This window comes from Zosterops lateralis, assembly GCF_965231275.1.
Source record: "Zosterops lateralis genome assembly, chromosome: 1".
NCBI classification, from domain to species: Eukaryota; Metazoa; Chordata; class Aves; order Passeriformes; family Zosteropidae; genus Zosterops; species Zosterops lateralis.
In genome coordinates, this window is record NC_139762.1 from 146409371 (window position 1) to 146432575 (window position 23205).

The following is a 23205-nucleotide window of genomic DNA, read 5'->3' on the forward strand; positions in this document are numbered from 1 at the left end:
TAAGAGTGCATAAGTGGGTATAGGAACCTGGGAAAGGACTCCCAAGAAAAGGGCATTAGAGTGGCAAAGATGACAGTACGTTGTGGAAAAAATATGCATTTCTGCTGTGGCTGTTCAGAAAAATGCCCAAGATACAGTCAGCTCCTTGGCTCACAGGTTCCAGGGAAATGTTTGCACAGCTGACATGTGGGAGGCAACATGTGGATCTCTGATGGCATAAGCCAAATTGTTTACATTTATATGTACAAATGTGCCACCTGTCCCCATGAATTTCAGACAGAGTATGTGCTCTGAGAGCTGAGGGAAGGAAGGGGCAATCCCAGTTCATCATATTCATATTAGAGTACCTGTGGTAAAAAAGACTGCAGAATTTAAGTGCAGCTCCCCACTGCCTTGTTCTAATCTCTCCCACGAAAACAGTGCACAGGAAGGGTTCTCACTCACAGTCTGCTTCTGCCAAATAATATGGTAAAACACAGGCAGCACCTGTGCAAGATTTCCCATTAGTGCTGAAGTAAATGTCTGAGGTCAGTCTGTGAAAGAGGTGAGGCTGGAGGGCTTCTCCTCCCCTCCAGGGACTGTGGCTGTCAATAGAACTAACAAACTGAATAAAGCAGAAATAACAACCTGCAGCCCTTCCTGCCGAAATGAAGATTTCAATAACCTGTGCTGCAAATGGCAATAATAAGCAGCCTCTTCTGTTTCGAACCATTAGGAGAGAGCATGCCAGGGGAAGAGATCAGTCCTTAGAGTGATTGTTTAGATTAAAAGGCTTGTGCAAAGCTGAAGTGAGGGAGGTTTACTTTCCTCCCAAGCCAAGCATGCAGAAAGGCAAACAGGGCTTTGACTGTTTCCAGGCAAATCAGGCTGTTTTAATGACCTTGCTTCTCTTTTTCAGTGCATCCACGTGAGCTCCTTTGTGCACATCGGTGTGTGCTGGATCCTGGGAGACCACGCACCCCCTGCATGACCAAAGAGCAGGTCCAGCAGCAAACATGGAAGGAAAAAAAATAAAAACAGGGAGGGAGGCCTGGAATCTCCAATCTGACATGCTCAGCAAGTTACTGGTTGGCATGGTAGTGATGCCACCAGCATTAGGAAAGAAGCTTTCTCTCACAGTTTCTCTCAGGTTTATTGGGAAGATTATTAAAACATTTTCATTTTAAAATATTTGGCAGAGACTTCTGCCCATATTGCTTCAGACAGAGAAAAGAGAGATTAAAGGGGAAACCCAAGCAAAATCCCATTGACTTTCTTCATGGATACTGAAAAGGGTCTTGAAAGAACTTGTCTTGTGAGCGAGAGGGACACCAAGAAGTACTCCTTGGCCCTAGACAGGTAACACAACTCTTTGTTTCCTTCACTGATGTTTCTGTGTCAGAGCAAGATCTGTATGAGATCACCAATCTGCCAACTGGCTGCAGGAGCCAAAGTCTGGAGATTTTCACCATGCATACATTTTACTACTTTCAAAATGTTTTGTTCAATTTTTTTCCTTCCAAAACTTTCTTATTAGATATTTGAAGTATTTACTAGACAGCAGTCTGATACGTCTGTGTCTGTGATGGATTGAACCAATCTACTGTTGAAGCAAGTGTCTCTTGCTATGTATTTTATAAGCTTAGTAGATTTATTGTAGGATGCAAAACCTCATGGATTTTGCTGCAATTTTAGGCTGAATTATAATTGTGCTATTGACATCATGTTTGACTCAAGGCTCCTTCATGCTTGAATGTCTAACTTATCCATTTGGTTAGAAAGAAAGGTGATGCTTTATTCTTGTGGGTAGTCTGTTGGGCTTAGAGTTAATGTACCTCTTGTATGCCAGAGATCCTGTGAGTAAATGGTTTCTTGAGTGAGGAAAGATCCTCTGAAAACATGAAATACTGTAGATGGGGTTAAAAAAAATGAGTACAAATGTCTATCACAAAACAGTTTTGCAGTTTAACTTTTTTTCATTCTTCCTCTTGCCTCAGACTAGAAAGTATTTTTAAAAGAAACTAGCTGCTCAGTTACAGCTTAGCACCTCTTGACATTTCCATTATCTCATTGGTTTTCAGGTTATTTATTGCTTGGCTCTCTTAAAACATGTGGGACAGAAACTTGGCGTAAACACTGTCAGTTCAAATGGAAATCTGTCTCTTCATGTTCTTTTGCTGGGGTCAGTGCCATCGTATTTTAGTCATTTGAACGTCTGGGTTATTATTTAAATATTATTACATGGCTCCATAAATATAGATGGCACTGTCTGAAATGACTTCTGTGGTAATATTTATATTTCAAAAAGATCCCATATGATTCTGCAGTTCATTTTAGTTATTGAAGACGCTCAGTGTATTTTTGAAAGTTTGCAATTTTGTGGGAATGGCTTCAGTGCTTGAGGTCCTTGCAACCTCTGGACACAAAGGACAGCTCTGGGCAAACGCATTATATGGTCCCTTGAGACAGGGACAGTTGTTAGGCTACCTTGTGAGGAAGAATTTTTTTCCCTGGGTCACCGGTAATGGGGAATATCCCTGTTAAGCAAAAGGGTAGGATGCACACTGGGAGCAAGAATCCCTGGCAGCTGATCCTCCCATCTGAGACCTGACACACCTTCTGGAGTATTTTTTTTCTTATAATTATTTCTTCATTTAGGATTGAAATTTTAGTTGGGGTGAATTGCTGCAGCAATTGCAATTGTTGGGCTGATGCTGCAGCTACATGCAACAGCCCCTGAGCTGGAGGGCTGGTCCTAGGAAGGCTCTACAGTGGTGGTCCTGAGGTGGCTGAATGATGGAGGTGGTAGCACAGCTCTCCAAAATGAAGGAGACTTGTCATCCAGCCATGTGGCTTTTGTGCTGCATCTCCATTTTACTTTTTCTGCCAGATGAAATTCGATTAACTGCACAATTTAATTACTGTGTTCGAGAAATAACCAGAAATGAGGGCTGAGAGCCAGAGTCTCCCTCCTGTTGGAAAGAGCTGGTAGCACAGGGGAAGCCCTTGCCCTGCTTCCCATTGAACCCAGCAGCACTGGGTGCCAGCCCAGTGACCCAGGGTGCCAGCTGTGAGCCACAGCCAGCCCATGAGGGGATGAGCCCTCTGGCCTGGGGCCACAGAGCAGCTCCCTTAAGCCAATAGTAGCAATAGGCTCATCTTACCCATTGGTATAAATTATGACATTTTTCTGTCCCCTGTGTGTAGCATTAATGAGCAGCTCTAACGCTTTCAACAGAATTTACTTTGCACACAGATTGTCTATTTCCTTGCCATCCCCCAGCCTCTTTCTTTTTAATAAATGTCATCATTACAATACACAGGGAACAAAACTAGTTTTATCTTGACCACATGAGTAGGAAGCCTGAAAGCTGACCCCTTTCCCTGTGCTCAGTTTTGTGGAGGAAACTGTTTTGCACATGCCAGACCTGTCTGAAGTCACTAGAGGGTTTGGATGCATTAAGGCTTCCCATGTCAAACTTGAAATGCTTAAAAGGGGGTGGCTTCAACTGAGCCCTTTGAAAGTCAGATCAGTTGTAGGTTAATAGTACAATTCACATTGGGAGGGATCTTAAGAATGTCTCTGGTCCAACCAAGAGATTGAATAATGTTGCTCAGGGCTGTCTTCAGTCTAGTCTTGAAAAGAATCTCTCAGGAGAGAAACTCCACAACCTTTCTGGGCAATCTGCTTCAATAGTGAATTAACTTCACAATCTTTTTTTTTTTATCCCTCATATTCAATTTGAACTTGTTTCAATTTATGATCAATGACCTCATCCTTCTTCTATGTAGAACAATAAAGCTCCATCTTCTCAATAGCCTCCTCAAGAATATTGGCAGGTTGCATTTAGGTGCTCACAAAAAGTCCAGTCCCCACAGAAGTGCTCCAGCCTTTAATCATCCTGGTCACCCTCTGCTGAACCTGCACAGATTTACTGATCCTTCCTGTGCTAAGGACCCCAAAGCTGGACACAACATTGTAAATGTGGCCTCACAAATCTGTCTGTCCCGGGTGCAGGACTTTATATTTGTTCTTGTGAAATTAGATAAATCCTGCTGAGCTCTTCCTCCAGACTCCTTATGGCAGCCTTGCCCTCCCGTCTATCAGCTGCACCTCCAGGTTGGCATCATCTGCCAAAGTGATCAGGGTGCTCTATTCCTCCTCTGCCAGGTAACAGGGGAAAGCATTACACAGGATGGGTCTCAGGATAGGACACCATTTCCCACCAGAGCTGAGGAAGGTTATGAACCATACTGGTTACAGGGTCTGAAGCTGAGCACTCAAACCTCCTGCTTCATGCAAAACGCGTTGTCCGTAAGTCATTGTCAGGGTCCGCAAACATATGCGGGGAACCTGATGGTTCGTTTTGGAGATCTCAAAGCGCAAAAGACACAACAGGGGACAAACCAGTTTGCTTAAACAAAAAATGCACTTTTATTTAGTGCCCACAATGCGATAGTAGGGAAAGAAAATAGAGAATAGTGAGAAAGATAGAGAAAGAGGGGAAGGGGGATTATAGCTACCACGTGGAGAGTCGGAGGTCCTCAAGACGTAGAGATGCCCATAGACGCGATCTTCTCCAGTGGGGTGTACACAAAGGGTGCACGGGATCCGCAGAGTCTTTATAGGGTGGTCAGGAAAAGGACCAAGGCGAGTGGAATGGAGCCAAAGAGGGCACTGGGCCAGTGCAGGCACCTGCGTCAAAGTTGGGTGCTCAGGAACAAGCAGCAAGCTGTACCCTTCTAGCACGGTCAGTATAACCAGCTCAGTCCACTGTAACGAGCTGCTATTGTTCTTGCATTCCATTCTTGTGGAGATGTGTATCAGTTCTCGGCAGGTGCCCCACCTCAGCCAGGCCAGGGGCTCTCCCCAGTCTCTCCGGGGGTCTTGGTCTTCAACCATCGGAGGCAGCTGTGAGGCATAACACATCCTCGGACAGACTCTGACAGTCATACATCACCTATCTTTAAATTAGGTGTGAACCAGTTCTCTAAGATAGTTTTGTATGGTCTTTTCACAGTCAATGGTGGTATTAAAAGAGAATAAGTTCTTCTAATGACTAATAATTTATATTCTATTTTTTCTATTTGTTATCATCTATATAATGATCTAGATGACCTTTTATTATGGTCTAGGTAATGGCTTGACCAAGTTCCTCAAGTTTCCATGAAAGAAGTCAGGCCAGAGTATTTTATTTCATGCTGGCAGCAGATCACTGTAATATTGACCAGAAATATTCAATATCCCACTTCATAAATCAGTGGATTTGCATCTGATTGTGCCAGCTATGCTATGAGCTAGATTTTGGGTTGATCCAGCATGGATTTCTTATTATGTTCTTTATCTGTCTTTATAGTGAGATTTTGAATACCATCACACAACTGAAACTCAAGGCTTTGAGTTTCAAAGTTTTGGTTTTTATTTTGTCTCTGAGACAAGAGACAAGGCAGGGGATAAACCCAGGGGTGGGCAATACTGAAAGCAGGAAAGTTGTGTGAAAATGTCAGGGTTCATCTTCATGCAAAACTTTTTAACACAGGACATTTACCTGTAGATATTCCTATCTACAGGTCTTAGACCCTTAATTGGTTCCTGTCTTGCAGGCTCATACCAGCAGGCAAAAGTTTGAAGCAAACATTGGAGATGATTTCTTCAGGTGAAGAGTGATTTTCTATAGCAAGGACTCGAGGAATATTTTCCTCTTTTTCTCCCTTCCTACAGGTGATATGGTCTTATCCGATCAAAGAGTCTTCATCAAATAAAGGCTTTCCACCACTACTTATCCTTTACAGAATCAATGCTCAGGAAGATTATAGGTGTTTCCTGTGATTTCTGGAGCATTTTAGCTGGGGGCCCTGTGGTTATCTCCTTTGCCAGCTGGCCCAGCAGCACACAGTATCTCAGCAGACTCAGTGAACCCAATCCCATTGGATTTGCCCCCCTGCAGGTGACACCAGGACCCTACAGAAAGGGCTCTGTCTGCCCAGTACCAGCTATATGCCATCTCCATTGTGCCTAATTCAGTTTTGTCCTCTTCATCTCAGGAAGAAAATTAGAACCAAGGTAGTAAGTGATATGAAACAGAAATTAAATAGCTAGGGCATCACCTCAGGAAATTGATGGTTCAGAGGTATAACAATGACACATAAAATCATGAATGATGCGAGGCAGGTAAGCAGGGAATAGTCACTCATTTCTAACAGTATAAGAACTAATTAAAATAGCAGGCAGACAGCTCCAGAGTGACAAAAGACACATTATTTTTACACACATCATAATTAAATTGTATCAATAGTTTCAAGTCAGCTGGGTTTGAGGAATAAAGATGTGTAAAGAGATGTTGGACAGGAGCTCTGCTTCAGAACTGGGGAGAAGTAACTCTCTGAGAATATTCCTCTTTGGTACTTTGACCTTATGTATTCCTTCATGCTCATGACAGAATTTGGATACTTTGGAGACTGTTCTGTCTCCAGGCAGCCATTGTTATACTGTTATGTAGAAGGAAAACTCTTGACAATACATTTATGTATGAAGGGCAAGGCCCTCAAAATGAGGCCAAATACAATAACTAAGGCATGAATTCCTATCTACTAGACCTCTAAATGTATGCAAATATATAAATATTTGCCTTTATTTTGTGCTCACAGTAAGGAAAAGGAGAAACTGGACAGCCAGGTTTTTAACAGGGTCTTAAACACCTTGAAAATATTCAAGATTGGTACATCAATTGAAATCGGAATGGTGCCAGCATAAGGAAGGTGACCATGGCTTTGATAAATTTTTTCTCTGAAGGCAGTTTCATTATCCTTTCAGGCACCAGAAAATTACTATTTTCCCTCATGAAGGAGATGATCTCCTGTGGAAAGCACAGTGATTCCACATTTTCCTCTTTTGACTGGGGAACTCATAATGGTCTAGGAGGATAGCAATTATTCCCATAAGCCTGCAGATCAAGGCACCCAGCAGATCAAGTGAAAATAAACAGAAAGGAAGTTGTAATAAAAAGCTATTGCTAATGATTTGTGTGAAATCTGCAATATATATTAATATTTCCTGCTTCCCCCTTCTGGGCATTACTCAGTAGGAGCCTTTCTGTGACATTCCCTTGACTATCTTTTTTACAAAGAAAAGAAATTTGAAATGGAAAAAACATTATTTTTTAATCTGTGACTCTGCAATATGATAGCACAGAGACCTGATGCTCAAAGGCTACATCTACCTCTAAAACACTATGGAGAGGTTTCTGGTCTAACAGAGCTGACCTTTGCACCTTAAGCTTTTGATTCACACTTTTCTAAAACTGCCTCTTAGATTCTTAGATTCTTTTAATTAGTAGCAGGCAGCTTTTGAACGAAAAATAATGGTTATGTACAGGAGCTGGCAGGAGTTTCCCCAACTCATCAGGCCAGATGCTGTTCTGCAAGTTCAAAGGGAGCAGTGAATGCTCGCCACCTCTGGCAACTGGGGCACTTTTATTTAGCTACCCTTTAGACAGAAAAATGTGACATTTGTGGGTTTATGCTGCCTCTGTTTGCTTTTGCGTCTGTCCAGCAAGATCTGTGGACAGTGCTTTCCTGCCTCTCAGTGATGCCCTGAGGCTTTGTTAGTTGACAGAGAGACTGAAAGACAAAAACCAAAAGAGAGTGAGATCACAGAGTGACCTATTTTGTTAACAGCAAGGAAAGGACTTGGTGGCTCAGAATTTGCAGCGGTAATTTTGGCACTCCTGCCTGAGAGGCTGTTGAGCTGATCGTGACTCATGTCATTAAGATGATTTTAATGTTCAATGCCAGCTGATGAAAATTGAGGTAAGGGGAAATTAATTTTACATGCGAACCATAGAAAAGCATTGGAAGTTAACTCCAGAGAGAGATCATGAGAAAGAAAATCTTGCCTGCCCTGATCTCCAGGGGAGAGTGAGAGAACTACAGCATTTTATTCAGCCATCTGGAAGGAATTAATTTGTGGTACCTTCTGTGTCTAATTCATCAATAAAATATTGTACAAAAGTGACACAGTGCACATGAGGAACCCAATAAACGTAAAACTAAAGGATTGGAGAAGGACTGGCTGGTGGGCACCCCAGCTGCCAGATGGGCAGCCCATTCCCCAGACAGTCCAACTCCTATTTATTTGTTGTTGTGAGGAAAATAAAGGAAAATGCTGACAAAAGGACTAAGAAAATTCGCTGTCTCCAAGCATCAGGCATTAAATCTGACCAGTTGCTCTTTCACACAAGCTCTTCACGTACAGGGGGAATCAGTCACCTCTGCTGAGCAAACAGACATCACATGCTAACCTGGCTGGGAAACAGGCTGACTCAGGGGAATGTCACACCCTTGGAACATCTCAATAACACTTACAGAACCAAATCCACACTGATTATCTACAGTTGCAGGGCTTGGCTCCCGAGATGGGTCAGCTCTTCTTTTGCCAGTACCTCTGTGATGTTGATGAACATAAAAGGCCAAGGCATCAGCTCTGCAGGTGCCTTTGCCTCTTGTCCACCAGTCTGGGGCATCTGGCAGGGCTTCAAATCTACTGAGCAGCTGCAGCCCCCTCAGGCTGCCCAAAAAAATCAGCTAGAAAAAGCTTGTGATTTCAGTACAGGTTTTTGGTTGTTTTTTTTTTTTTTCTGGACATTGACTACTGCAACCTGGCAGCCACCAGCTGATTTCTTTCCAGTGAGATTTTAGGCATCTTGACACTTCTACAAACAGTGCAGAAACACTACAGAAAGTCACCAGGATTCATGTTACTTCCTGGAGCACAGGTTTCCTTCACTCAGCTGAAGAAACAATTCTTCCTAGTCCCAGAGGAAAGCCTGAAGTCAAAATGGGCAAAAGCCACTATTATTACTGGGGCAGCTGAGCCCAGTCCCACATCCTGCCCCAGGCTAATTTCAGACTTGAAAAAAAACCAGTTGAGTTTGCTGTGCTCCTGGGTAGCCCCTACACACACAGACCTCAAATAGCTGCAACACGTGGTTATGGGGACAGTGTGTGTGTGCCTCTTGGCAGAATTCATCTTCTGGTGCCACAGTCTCAGTGCACTCACCACATCAGGAGTATCTCCGGCAACAAGTGATGTATTGGGAGAGACAGAAAGGTTTTAAGTCCCCCTGGAAGGGGGTTTTGGAGTGGGAGGGGGAGGGGATTTGCCATTTGGGGTCTTTTCTGCTGAGTGACAAGGAGAAGGGAACATCCTTGCTCAGCAAAACACCTTGGGGCCTCCCGGGGGAATGTCTTGGTTGCTGTACTGAGCACCAGACCTCGTGGTCATCCAGGAGCTCCCACGGTTGCCGTGCAATGAGCTTGGCCCCAGATCTCTCTACCCCCACCCCGTATTTCCTGTGCAGGAACACTGAGAGGTGCAACACTGAGGTTTTGTGGCAGAGCAGACTTGGCTGAGAAGTCACTTTGTGATGAAGCAATGCTCAAATAGCCACTTCTGCTGGACTTCTCACCTTACCGCGAAATCAGTGGCACAAAGGGTTCCACGTGTGCTATGGGTTACATGTACTATGGAGAATTTATTTCTTTGATCTCTGAATACCTTTGAGATTTTTCAGTTAATATTTTCTATGCTCAGGCTCCCCTGGAATATTGGCAGATTTTGTACATACATGGAAATTTGAGATAAAGTAGTTCTCCATGCAAAGAGAGGAGAGAAATATCTTTAGCCAATTATATTTAAGAAAAAGAAGCTTGGAGTGTTTTTTTGACTAGTCCTCCTCATAAAGCTGTTGGGAATAAAGTCTTGAATTTTTAGTAGAATTTTCTCATGTTGTGTTGAAAGTGGTAGCTATTTGCATGAGGTACAATTTTTTCAAAGTCATGTGGTGTGCAAGAGATATACAGCCTAAGAAAGCCACCCTGTGCTTCATAAACTGCTAAATGATGTAGGAGAGCCCAAAGTGCTGGGAAACACAGCCAGAATACTCATTTCATGTGTAGCTCCCTCCCACAGAGCCTTGCTTGTGTGAGCAAGCCTTTCCTATGACCTGCTCTGCTGTTCCCAATGCTGCTTTTATCCTTTGAAAGCATTAATTACATCGTTTCTGGGGCTGCAGGGCTAGACGCCTGAATAACCAGGGGTTTTCTTTTTTAACCTTCTATTTCTTTCTATCCCAAAGGATGAGGTGGCTTCAGAAGAATTCAAATGAAGAGAGACAGCAGCAGGAAGCAGAAGTTACAGGAGCTAATCCAGCATATCACTGTCACAGCTACTCACAGGCCCATGAGAACAGAAAGAAGGAGCAGCATCAAGCCAGGAGGAAGCTCTGTGTAGCATCAGTAATTTGCACCTTCTTCATGATTGCTGAGATAACAGGGGAGTATGTGTGTTTGAAAAGAGCCCAGTCTGTGCCCAGCACAGCCACATTCTTGCCTTCAGTGTGCACTCTGACTGCAGGGACCATGCTGACAGGGGTGAACCCACCTGGCATTAAATAACTCTCTGACATCCCTGCTCATTAAAAGAAATGTGAGGAGGAGAGGGTTTAAGTGAAATTATCAAGATATTTTCATACTCATTCAAGGATTGCATCTGGGTAGGAATACTAAAATCAGTTAATGGTCTGAACTGTATTTAGAGGTCTTTAAGTTTGCCTGCTGCATGTCTTAGCATCACAAAAGGCTTCTCTAATAAATTGGGTTACATTCTTTTTAAAAGATTAAAAGATTTTACATGTTTATCTAGGCCATGAGACCTCAGCACTGATGAAGGCTGCTAGCAGCAGGATCTGAAAATAAATGCAAGAGTCTTTTCAAAATCCAGGGAAATCCAGGGCCAGATTCGCCATCTGTTTTTCTACAGTTAAGTCAATGTATTTATATCAGGGCACGTTTATCTTTTAAATTGGCCTGCTGATGTGTCTCTGGATCAATGGAAGATTATTCCCCTTCCTAATTAGCTTTCATTTCTGGAGCCACCCTACAATATCCAGTATAAGTGTTTGGCTTGCTCACAGAGCATTGGCTTTCATTTTGTCTCACTGCTCAGCTCTCTCCATGGATTCTGTGATATTTATATCCACCTGATAGTTCCTGGCTCTTTAATTTGCCCTTCTCTGCAGTGAGCTGAGGTAAGGGAAGGCATGAGGAATCCCACAGACTTTTGCCATATGTGTTCCAGCCGATGTAACAAAAATCAGCCAGGAAGGCCTCTGAAACCCATATTTTCCCAGCTCAGACATCTCCGGAGCCCCATGAAAATGAAACAGAAAGGCTTTGTCTTCTCACAACTGAGAAGTGGAGGCACTGAAAGAGTTGCTGCATTTCTGCCTTCTCCTCTGGCTGCAAAACCCAGCAGGGACTTCTTCAACTCTTCCCTCCCATGTGCTCCCTCTGCACGAAGCCCTATTGTTTGTAGGTCACCTGCATTTCCCCCATGAGAACCGGTGCATGCCGCTAATCCCCATGCAGCAATTTCCAGTGCCAGAAGTAATGCATTATTAACAAAACCATATAATCAGTAGGCTTAAGTTTGGTGAATGCGGCTGTGCTAGAGGATAATTGGAAGGACAGATGATATGTTAACTAAATGTTTCATTTTGCTTAATGAATCATGCAGCTTTTTTGCAGTGACAGCTTAAGTAACAGGCTTGAAGACCGTTTTGCTTCAGACCATTAAACTTTGACAAACCAGTTATTAACTGCAGTTACAGACAGCTCTCTGTGGAGATTTTTGTAATTATGAACCATACATTTAATTTTTTTAATCATTAGGCAAGACTGCTGTGCCTGATGATTGACCATTGAGTGACTGACAATTTCTGCTGCTTGTGGTCTATAAAGCTATAAACATCCATTATAGGGATTGGTAAGCCTTAAAGGCCACTTGTTGGGAGTATTGATAAAAAGCTGTAAAAGCCTATAACTACAACACTTATTTTACTCCTGAAGATAAAGACTATCTTCCCCTCCCCTCCTTGCCCTCTAAGGGCTAACGGCATCTGTGGGCATTATTCTGCTAAACAGAAGAAACAAAGCTACATCACTCTCAGAGAGGTTGAAAAGTTGTGCTTCTTTGAATCCCTAGATCTTTCCATGATGTTTTTTCTCAAACTGTATGTGCTGGCCATTACCACTTTCCCAAACGGGGCACTGCTGGTTGAGCCTGATAGATCACCAGCTCTCTTTGAAAAACAATTGTTCTCTCTTCTTCTAAGGCAGATCGATCACAATCTCCATAGATCTGGAGGTAACAGTCAGACCAATAGTACCCACTGTGGAGCCCAGATATGAAAGTGCTTTCCAATGATTTTTGGTTGTTAAGGACCAAATGTGGATTTCAAAGCACTTCCATTTGGGCCACAGGGAGAAAGACAAACACTGCATGTGGTCTCATGTTAGAGCAGAACATAAAAACTTGATCAGTGAGACGAGTTGGTTAATTTAAGTAGACTGAGATCTCTGAAACTCACCCAAGGCATTAGTTTTGCGAGCAATATATAAAATAATAATTGGCAAACATTTTTTAAAGACAGCAGGCTAGCAGCAAGCTTTTGAGATGCTGTCCCACAGAACACGGAAATTGAGTATATAAACTGCAACAGGGTTTTGCCCACAGCTTTTGATCTACATATTTGTTTGCTGAAAGATATCTGATGCCTGGGATATTAACATCTGGGCACTGCCAGACAAGCCTTCTTCCCCCTGCTAAGCAGAACTGCCTCCCTCCTGAGATACAGTTACCCTAAAAACAGTGAAAGTCTAAGAGATGTGCCATGACCAAAAAGTATCTGTGCATTTACACTTGAGCATGTGCTGGGAAATACTTATTCTGATGAATTTTTCATTTTACTGCAAGGAATGAGATGTCCCCAAATTCCGCAGCCATGTTTTCTCCCTTTTGGGAAGTAACTTTGAGCAAAACTCTGCACTGACAAAACTTATAGTGTTAGGTATTCTAATCTAAAATATGCATACAGGAGGAAATTAAACAGACAGTCCATCCTGCTGGCATGAAAATACTCCAACTATAAGGAAACAAGAGATCTATCTACATGTCCTTTTGGCAGTGGTATGCTGCCAAGGATTTGAATGAGGCATTTTACAATGTTTTTCAGGATTCATTAATTCTCATATGGGTTGTGGTCAGGAGAAATGAGTGAGCTGAAATTAATTAAATGACTGAAGAATGGAAATGCATTGCCAAATGCAGAAACTAGGTGTTTGGGCTCTATTATTTCACGTGTCTACTTTTCTACATTTGCACTTTGATGAAAAGCTTCCCCTCCTGTAATGTGTTGGAAGGACAGTGTCCTGCCTGGGATCCTTGTCTTCTCCTGCAGCCACTAGGAGCATGGGGGAGTTTAAAGCAAAAATTAGTTTATTTGGATTTGCCTTTAGCCCTGAGATATAGTTAGAAGAATTTGGCAAAATACAGATATTTGGCTTATTGAGTAAAAGAAATGTGAATTAAAATAACCCAAAATGTTTTTAATTTGATGGGTTTTTTTTTTTTCCTTCAGAATCCACATAAATCCAAACCCCCACAGAGTAAAATGATATTCAGCTACATTTTTTGAGCTCTAGCAGGAAAATTAAGTCATGCATTACAGATTCAAAATGATAGATTAGTCCTAAGAACAGAACATTTTTCTCTATGCCCTCCTAAAATAGTTGATTGCTTATCACAGTTCTTCTACTGGGATCTTTCCATGTTTTCCTGTTTTAGTGTTGCCTGTGACAAATAAACAGGCAGCAGGAAGAACATGCATATTTTCCTGTAAGAAATAGGAAATCAATCCCATAAGCTAAGTCTCTGAACTGTTGTATATACATAAAAATATCAGTGTTCTGTGAAAAGATTGTGGGAGGATATGGGAAATGTGATTTCTAACATGGCTTTGCACAAAAAAATCTGATATTAAAATAATCAAACAGTACTACAGTTATGTAACTACAGAACTAATGTATCATAACTCTTATTGCTCTTAGGTCTCTCTCTAACAAAGCAATTTGGCTTACGTATTTCTATCAATTCATACCTTTCATTGCATGAATGAGGTACAAAATGAAATTACCTTTGAAGAGGTTTGGGTCTTGTGTACAATGACTGAAAATTGAGTGTTCCCTTTGATTCTCAGCAAAACAGGCCTAGAGTTTGATCTGGTTCTCTCAAACTTGTGCCCAGAGCCGTGACCCAGACGTGTGTCTTACACAGGTGGGCAGATCGCTGGGAGCCTGGCAGTGGTCAGTGATGGGGCGCACATCCTGGTGGACCTCACCAGCTTCCTGATCAGCCTCTTCTCGCTGTGGCTCACCTCCAAACCTCCCACCAAACAGTTAACCTTTGGGTGGCACCGAGCAGGTACCAAACATGTCATGATATGAACATGTGGAGTGGGAAAGGGAAGTTATCACAGCCAGGGACTGGAGAACATGCTGATATCCAATGGCTCTGCAGGCATTTAGAGACAGTGCACTAATGCTCCCACACCCCCATAGAGCAAGGCAGTGAACTTCAAAGAAGTAAAGAGTCATCTCTTATATAAGAGCACATCTTTCAATTCATTATTTACCATCGTTTTGGGCTGGTGCTTACTTTGGTTGAAATAACAGCAACTTCTCTCAGTGACTTGAGTGTGTGGAGGACTGAGCTCTCAATTTGTTATGAAACAAGTTTCTACAAAAGCAGCCATAAAAATTAGTGTTTGCTCCATTTCTAAAACAAATTATTAAATTATTTTTAAAAGTCCACAATTTTACATTTGTAGAAAAGTGAGATCCTTTAACATTTACCCTTTTCTAGATTGTCTCCTTTCATATGTCTTTATCACTGTGGGTTTTTATCAGATGCAAACAGATTTTTAAAGTACTCTGTCCTCAACCTAAAACAATAATTTTACAGATGACATCTAATACCAAAAGCCTGACAATTAAACACAAGTGTTTTTAAAAAAGACAAGACACCAGCAAAATACTTACCAGGAGAATAATTTTCTGGGAGTATGAATCTGTTCAAGACCTAGACACCTAAATATCAATGCCCACATGCACATGAGCACCTATAAGCAGAGGGTCCAAGTCTCTGATATATTCAACAGAAATCTTGACTCCATTCCTCCTCCTAAACATGGAAGTCCAGTGGTACATCCCTAGGATGTCAGAGGCTTATGCATGGGAATGGCAGCTGTTGCACAAGACCTACAGGAGACTGCACAAGGTGCCAAGCACAAAATCAGAGCGTGTCAAATGTGACCAGACACTCACAGCTAAGAAACCAGTATGTGTTCCCAGTTAGCCAGTGAAAAAGGGAACTGTGTGAATCACCATTAATTTGATGTCCACTGTCCACAGAGGGAGCTTAGACACTTAGGTAATGACTACAGGTAGGCAATTTAGTTGTCTCTGTCTGAAAGTAAGTCTCATGTTGGATGTCTCAGGACTCAGTTTTGTCGCTTATATGTAAGTGATTTGTGTCATTTGAAATCTAGTTGCCACTCTGGAAGTCTATGGGTCAATTATACACCTTGTGTCAGGCCACACATGGAGGTGTCAGTGTACCTCAAATGGCTCTAGACACCTGTGCACCAAAAACAAGGATTCAGATGATAAATGCTCCAAGGATGTTCAGTAGTAAAGTCCAGAAACAGCTTCTGACTCAAATGTCTGTAGGCCAGGGTTGGTTGTAGTTGCAGAGTGCCAGGAAAGGCATGTACCATATTCAGCCTGTCTTTCTGTAACTCCCTAAGCCTATTCTACCAGCTCTGTTGGAAACAGGCTGCTGGGTGAGTGGGAAGCTCAGTATGGCTCAGCCATGGTTGGCATTATGTAGACAACACACAGCTGAATTTTGCAGCCTTAGTAAGCTACTACTTAACATCAGTTGGTCAACCATTACTCTTCATGCTTATTATCTCTTATCCTGTGGGGAAAAGAGTGAGAAATTGAGAGACCTCTCTTGCTGATGTAGGCAGGTTCATCCACTTCCTGTAATTTCATCCTCAGTCTGAACAAATTATTTTTATTTTGTCATTGCAATGCAGAACTTCAAATCCAATCCTTTATTACCCCTTTTATCCTTGTAGCAAAAGGAGCCTTGCATCAAATGTTAGAAGCTATTTAATTGCATTCCACGACTGTTATCCTGCTTCTTGCTTATTTTCCCAGCTATATTCTCAGTTTATTATGCAGGTGGGTACCTTAATAGAGTAGCTAAGGGCAGTCAGGTGGCAAAGTCACTTTTCACTGACTACCAAGGTCTTGCAGGTGCAGCCCTCCATGACACTGCAAGATGTTTCTTCACTGCTTGTCTCAAACTGATATATTGTCATGAAAAGACTCGGCAGGCAGTGCTCAGCTTTAGCCATCTGAATGCTTCCTGCCCTCCATGCCAAAGCAGTGCAGCTACTTTCACAAACACAGAAATGCAATATTGAATAAGATTGAGAGTGTGAGCCAAACTATTTTCAGGTACAAAAACTGTCTTGCACCCTAATTTTCCTCAGCTGTACTCAAAGATTCCCACACAGTCCTACACTATTGTTTGCTGTGCTCTGTTAGTGCTGGTAGTTCTGAAAAAAAGTAACTGAGAATGTCTTGAGCGAAGTATTTAGTGCTGCTGAACTGATCTGTAAACTTAAATAAACTTTTGTTAAGATACTCCATTGAAAATTAATATGTAAAGATGACCACTAGCATGTTCTGTTATGGAAGATATGCATAAATCCATACAGGTGGATATGTGTGTTCACATGAGCTCTTGGCTGCTTTCATGCCAATGATAGCACAGCCATCAACACCTTCACTTGGGCCCAGTTTGCAGGGGTTCAACCTGCAACTTGCAGAAAAAAATTTGTATATTTCCTTCTATCTACTTTTAAGCAAAACTAGATTCCCCTGCCGGTGCACTTTGATTTATTATTTTCCATTTTTAGGCAAAACAGTTATTTGATAAGCTTTTGCAGCATGCAAAAGGGGGGATCCCCATAAAATTGTATAAAAAAATCATAAGCTGTTTTAATGGATTGTCAGTGGAGGTCTGTGCAAATGCTTTCTGGCTGTCTGCTGCCTTTCACTTTACTGTGAGCTTGCATTTTCTTTGGTATTGTCTCGGTTGTGCTCATTTACCCATTCAAGTCACACGGCAATTACTAGTCCCATATCCTATTAAAAGCATGCTGCACGTTCATATGCACTTCCCTGGACCTCTCCTATAACAGTGCAATAAAAGGTGGCCTTGGGGACTGGATTTATTTGAGCCCAACTCAAAGCCAATAGAGACAAAATTAAATTTTGCTACCCTGGGGAACAAAATAACTTCTTTTGTTCTCATCACAGCTAGTGGCACAAAAATGACTTTGTGGCATTGGCAGAATGAGTTCCGGGATAAGTTTTGCTGACAGGACCTCGTTGGGAGCTGCTACTGTCTTTCTGAAGTGTGAAGTGGTGAGAGGTGTGCCGAAACAGGGGAGGCTAATAGAGGGGGTTAAGTCTAACAGTGGATTTGGGTGAGCTGTGCCTCTCTCCTTCCTTCAAACCTCTGCTCCTGTGATGAAGATAGTCTTGTTGGGAGAGAAGGGCTAATCTTTATGGGTCTCTTACCACAGTCAGGGCCAGGCAAACTCCTTTTGCTCCTCCCAGAACTCCCCAAATGATGTTTTACATCTCTCCAATTTCTTAGAATGTTGCATGAACTTAGAACTGGAAAGGGAACAAAAACAGGAGCAGGTAGAACAGGGTTAGGCCACCACATACACAGGGCTACCCTGGATAGCCACTGGATTTACTATGATCAGAAAGGAGTTTGGCCCATTCTTTGTGAGCTTTAAGACTGCCAGCATACAAGAAGCAACTCTCCTTGCTATTAAACTCAAAAACCTGGAACCATTATCATCAACCTCTTAAAATTTTTTGCATTCCTATTCTGACTGTTAAAATCAGATTTCTTTTCATTCCTAGAAATTCTGGGAGCTTTGATGTCTATGATGATAGTTTGGATGGTGACTGGTGTGTTGACATATTTGGCTTGCATGAGGCTGGTACACCCAGATTATGATATTGATGCTACAGTGATGCTCATTACCTCTGCTTGTGCTGTGCTCACCAACGTCCTGTAAGTTATTTAGTTCTCCTCTCATATGACATTTGAACCTGCTGCTGGAATTCAATTTAAAAAAAACTATAGAGAGATAATGGCCTCAAAAATATCAAGTGCTTGTGAGTTCCATGAGGATATGGAAAGAGGCCAAAAAGAGAAGTCCTGCTTCTGCAAGTTGCAGTTGCTCTCCTCCTTTCTGTTAGCTGCCACACTGGGAAGGCAAATTACGAATTTACAAACCCCAGGAAGAGATTATTCTCCATCTCACTTTTTATTAGATGTCAGAATATTCAAGAACTCTATATAAAATGAGGCCTCATTAATTGCCCCATTCACAGACTTTGCTGATTATGTAAATCACTGAAAACCTAGGAATTGTCTGCTCAGCCACTCTGCATTTCCACTCAATGTGTCAGATTTTACTGTTCAGCATTCAGAAGTGACAGGGGTGGTGATATGTATGACCTCACTGCTTTCAGAGATGCAGCATATCTTCTGATATTTGCAGCTTTACATCTCTTGCAGACTAAGCCTGATTCTGCACCAGACTGGCCACGGGCACAGCCATGGGGCACAAGCCAGGGAATATGTGTCAGCCCCTCTGGAAAAGCCAGCTCTGAGCAATGCCAGCCTGAGGGCAGCCTTTGTGCATACCATTGGAGATCTATTCCAGAGTATTAGTGTGCTAATTAGTGCACTTATCATCTTCTTTAAGGTGGGTTTTATTAGTTAGTATGCCTGCCTTGCAATCAAGGATAAGTGCTAATTTCACAGAGTTGTAACACCAGGTACTATATAAATATTTCTCTGTCTTAATCATACACACTGTAATTGTATCAAAGAGATTTATACTTATTCTTGGGAACTGAAATTACTGTTGAGAGTGTAACTCTGGCTTCTTGGTGTTTCACCTGGATACTATGGTGTCTCTCCCTTTCTTCATCTGTAGCACCTTCATTCCCTGTGCTGAGGCTCCCTAGCTGGTAAAGGAGGCCAGCACTCATTCTGTACTAGATGAATGGAATTTATTATTCTTTCATGCTAACTAATTAAAAATGACAATAACTGACAAAAATGAAATTAACAAAGTGGTGTGTTTATATTTTTCTAGCCACAGTACAAAATAGCCGACCCAATCTGCACATTTGTGTTTTCCATCTTTGTTTTGGCAAGTACCATCACAATTTTAAGGGATATTTTAACTGTGTTAATGGAAGGTAGGACCTGATTCCAGAATTAATACACTTTATATCTTGATTATTTTTGTGTTGCTTTCTCTATAATGCTTTTATATACTGAAAGAAGTATAATACCACATTTCTGCATCACTTTCTGATATTCTCATGATTCTGATCATACTTTAAACCTACTTCTAATTTTAAAACTGTTTTCTACCATTACATTAGGTTTACACATATGCCAGTTTTTGTAAAAATCTGTGTACTGCTGTTTTGCTAATGAGCTCTGAGTTGCTTTTGTTTGCCATATGTGTAGCATTTCTTCCTATCACCCCTTTGGCATATGAGATGGCTACTCACCTTAATCATTGTGTATTTCCTTTACCCGTGTGAAATATAAGTCTTAGCAAAGAAAAAGTGCTTTGACTGTGCTTTGAACTGTGTCTGTGAAATAGGCTGAGTGCAAGAGACAGAAGTTTAAAAGACTTTTAGTTACATGAGTCCAGAAAAGCAAGCTGTTGGAGCTTTCCAGTTGCATTCCAGTGCATGGGAATAGACAATTCTCAGCACAGCAGCAGCAAGAAGAGCCAGGCTTAGCAATATTTAATCCTGTCAGCAATGGCCTGAATATTTGATTTGCAATGACTTGAGCAGTCACAGATGCATGTTTTTTCCTTTGTCACACTGAATAATATAATGCAACCTCTTTCTCAGTTGTGAAGACATGAGGATTAAAGGGAAAAGTAGCTGACAGTGCAGGTTTTGAATAGATACTCAGTGTGACTGTCTGTGTGGCTTTCTTCTATCTTTCACTTGCACCTACTGGTGTTTCAAGAAATAAAATATCTGATACTGTTACAGTAGTTTCATTCCAAGATTGGTTTGCTTTCAGTGATTGTGAGATAGAGATACTTCCACGTAGAAGTGTAACCTAGACAAGGATGCAGCAACTGAGTGTATTTTGGCTGCCAAAACATCAAATCTCTTGGTTAGTTGGGAAAAAAAATAAACTGCCAGGAAGGGAGAGCAACCCCTGATACTCAGGAGTCTCTTTCTCAAAGCAGTGACTCCCAGGTTCTGTAAGCAGTGTTGACATGCCAGAGTAAGCAGTGCTCTGTTCCCCTCTGCACCAAGCCCACTGTCCTCCTGGGGAACTCTCTGGAGAGTCTCCGATCTCCTGAGTAGAATATTCTGCCCAGAATTTTCTGAAAAGAAATTGGATGCTGGAGCTGCTGTTTCAGTTTACTGATCCAAGTGGAGCATGATGAGTTCATGCTGTTCACATAGGCATAGAGACACACTCACAAAAGATGTTGGTGCAAAACTATGACAGGATCTGGCTATATATCTCACTGCCCTGGGCAAACTGGACATTCATTCTGTCCCCTACAATGAGCATGGGTCTCAACCTTCCGTGGAGAAGTTTAAAACAAGGGACAGGATTATATAGCACAGTGAACTCTGAAATAGATGGGCTTTCCAAAGCATTGGATGCTTTTATAAAAATTATACATCTAAGTGACTAAAGGTTCATGATTCATTTTCCTCTATTGATTGTAATTCTTATCCCTTAAAAATATTGTTTTTCCATCAATTTCTCCTTTTCAGGAATGTCAAAAGGATTTGCTTATGATGCTGTAAAAGCAAGAATTTTAGCTGTTGAAAAAGTGGAGTCTGTTCACAACCTTCATCTTTGGTCTCTGACAATGAATCAAACTGCTCTCTCTGCTCACATTGCCACAGGTCAGTAAATTTCTGTAAGCAGGGAGTAACTACTCAGCTGCTGTCTAGTAAAGGTCAGTCTTTTTCGATTCAGATTAAACTGACCATGTATCTGTTGCTTGTTTAAAAAATTGTCATAATTTTGTTGGAAAAATAAAAGCAACAATAATAAGAAATAAAGCTCTCGGATCCTCCTTCCAGAAACAACACGGACCTCTGCTTAGCCCAAAACTTGAAAACTGCAGAGGCTGTGGCACAATGAAGTAAAAGACAAGATACTTAAAATAAATTAAAATAATTAGACTCAAACCAGATTTTTATGATAATTTTGTCAAACTTGAAAACTGTTGATCTCTACAAGAAAAACATACAGGGCCAATATGCATTACTGATGTATCTCCAGCAGTAAAACAATCTTTAAATATAGATGAAGTTTAGGGGTAGCTCCAGTTCATCTTTTAAAATATTATTTTAAATTGTAGTTCTTATCCCAGTTGACAAACTGTCTACTACTCAGGTCAATTTTCTTATTCGTCTGTCGGCTTTTTATGTATTAAGAAAAAAAAAAAAAAAAAAAAGAAGCCAGCTGTGTTTGGCCAAGGACAGGGCTAGAGGTGAAGTCCTCCACAGAGTCCCCACTTTCCAAAAACAGAGGGTCTATCAGCCACCCAAACCACTTGGCATTGCTGCTACTCCCTGACTGGATGAACTAAGCTTTGTTAAGTATTTCTGCTTTCCTCCAGGCTTCTGCCAAACTGAATTTCTATGGCGATTACTTAACTTTGCTTAACTCTTGCCAAAACTGCATATTCCAACCACGTTTGAATGAACAAAGTTTTGCTGATGTGGAGGTTCCTGAAAGGAGGATAAAAAGGACAAGAAACAGTTTTCAAACAAACTGCTTGTTTAAAGTTTCTATCCTAGAAGTATACCATATCTATATTAGATATCAATGTCTATATTAGAAGTATACAATACATTTTTAAAGTATTATCACAATGTATGTGTTTTGATTATTTTCTGACATCTGTAGCAGACACAACAGACAGCCAGAAGATTTTAAGAGATGTTACCCAAGCCCTGTTTGAGCACTACAGCTTCCACTCCATCACCATTCAGATTGAATCAGGAGAGGATCAGAAACCAGACTGTGTCTTCTGCCAAGAGCCCAGGGATTAAAGGGAGCAGTGCGCTATGCCAAATAACCCATCAGCCCTCTTACAGGTCAATAGAGACTATATGTGTTGGTTGAATGGAATTGATTAACAACAAATGATCATTAACTGACATAACAAGCCCTGCCACTGAAAGCAGAGCATGGGCCTTTCTTAGTTGGTATCATCTAGCATGAGAGAACATGAATTAAATCCAGCCATCAGCCAGACTGCCTGTCCATCAGCTGTTTCTTTCAATTACGAGAGAAATATCTAAATTATTCTTGACTAGACCAGCATATTGGCAGTAAAGCAACATTTAGAGTGCCTGTCTGTAATTACAGGTAACAAAAAACTAATCAACCTTTAAATTACCAACAGACAAATTATCACAGGTGTAATGAAATGTGAGCTTGGTGTTAGCAAACTCAACACTCACTTAGGATGAAAAAGAAAATTTAAATTACCGCAAGAGTTGAAGAAATCTGGGGAAGAAAGTGATGGTGCTTTCCCTGCCTTTTGGCAGACACTCCTCTCCCTGCCTATTAAGGGAAGTATCAGATATGTACCATGGATCACAAGAGAATGGATCACAGGAGAGTTCATTTCATTCATATTTGGCAAACAGCTCTTTGTTTTCTTAGGTAGCCCTATTTATGTTTTTAGCTAGCCTTCAGTCAAACTCTTTTCTGCCAGGCAGTACCAATACTGCATGAGCAGTATTCTGAACTATTCATTAATCAATAATTTAAGTAGTGCTGTACCATGATAAGTCATGAGAGAAGATTTGAGGTGGATTTCTGTGTGTCCATGTCAAAAGGTAACACTGAGTCATGATAATAAAACAGACCAGGTACTGTGAAAATGAAAATGAAAAAAACAATTAGGGCAAGGTAAGACTGGGACCCATTGTGAACATCCCACTGGTGTCACAGTTCAAAGAGGTCTGTGGGATGTTACCCAGTGACACTACTTCTTTGAAGTTATCTCATATAATTTTAAAAAGCCTTTGGCATATCACCCAGCGATTCATTGTAAAGGGAAGTGACATGCCTCTCCTTCAAGTAACTAATTCCCACATTTCCTAACAAGACGTGAGTCATAGTTTCCCCAAATGAGG

General features: G+C 41.4%; 1 protein-coding gene across 1 annotated transcript; it reads left to right on the forward strand.

Annotated features, from left to right (window-relative positions):
• Positions 1–1258: 1258 nt before the first annotated feature.
• SLC30A8 (solute carrier family 30 member 8) lies at positions 1259–22110 on the forward strand (the record flags this gene model as incomplete). The annotated part of the gene is made up of 8 exons (XM_083869695.1): positions 1259–1338; positions 10116–10320; positions 14161–14299; positions 17893–18046; positions 18557–18746; positions 19143–19248; positions 20818–20952; positions 21965–22110. The coding sequence occupies 8 exons, from the start codon at positions 1259–1261 to the stop codon at positions 22108–22110; spliced, it is 1155 nt and encodes a 384-aa protein (XP_083725821.1).
• Positions 22111–23205: the final 1095 nt, after the last annotated feature.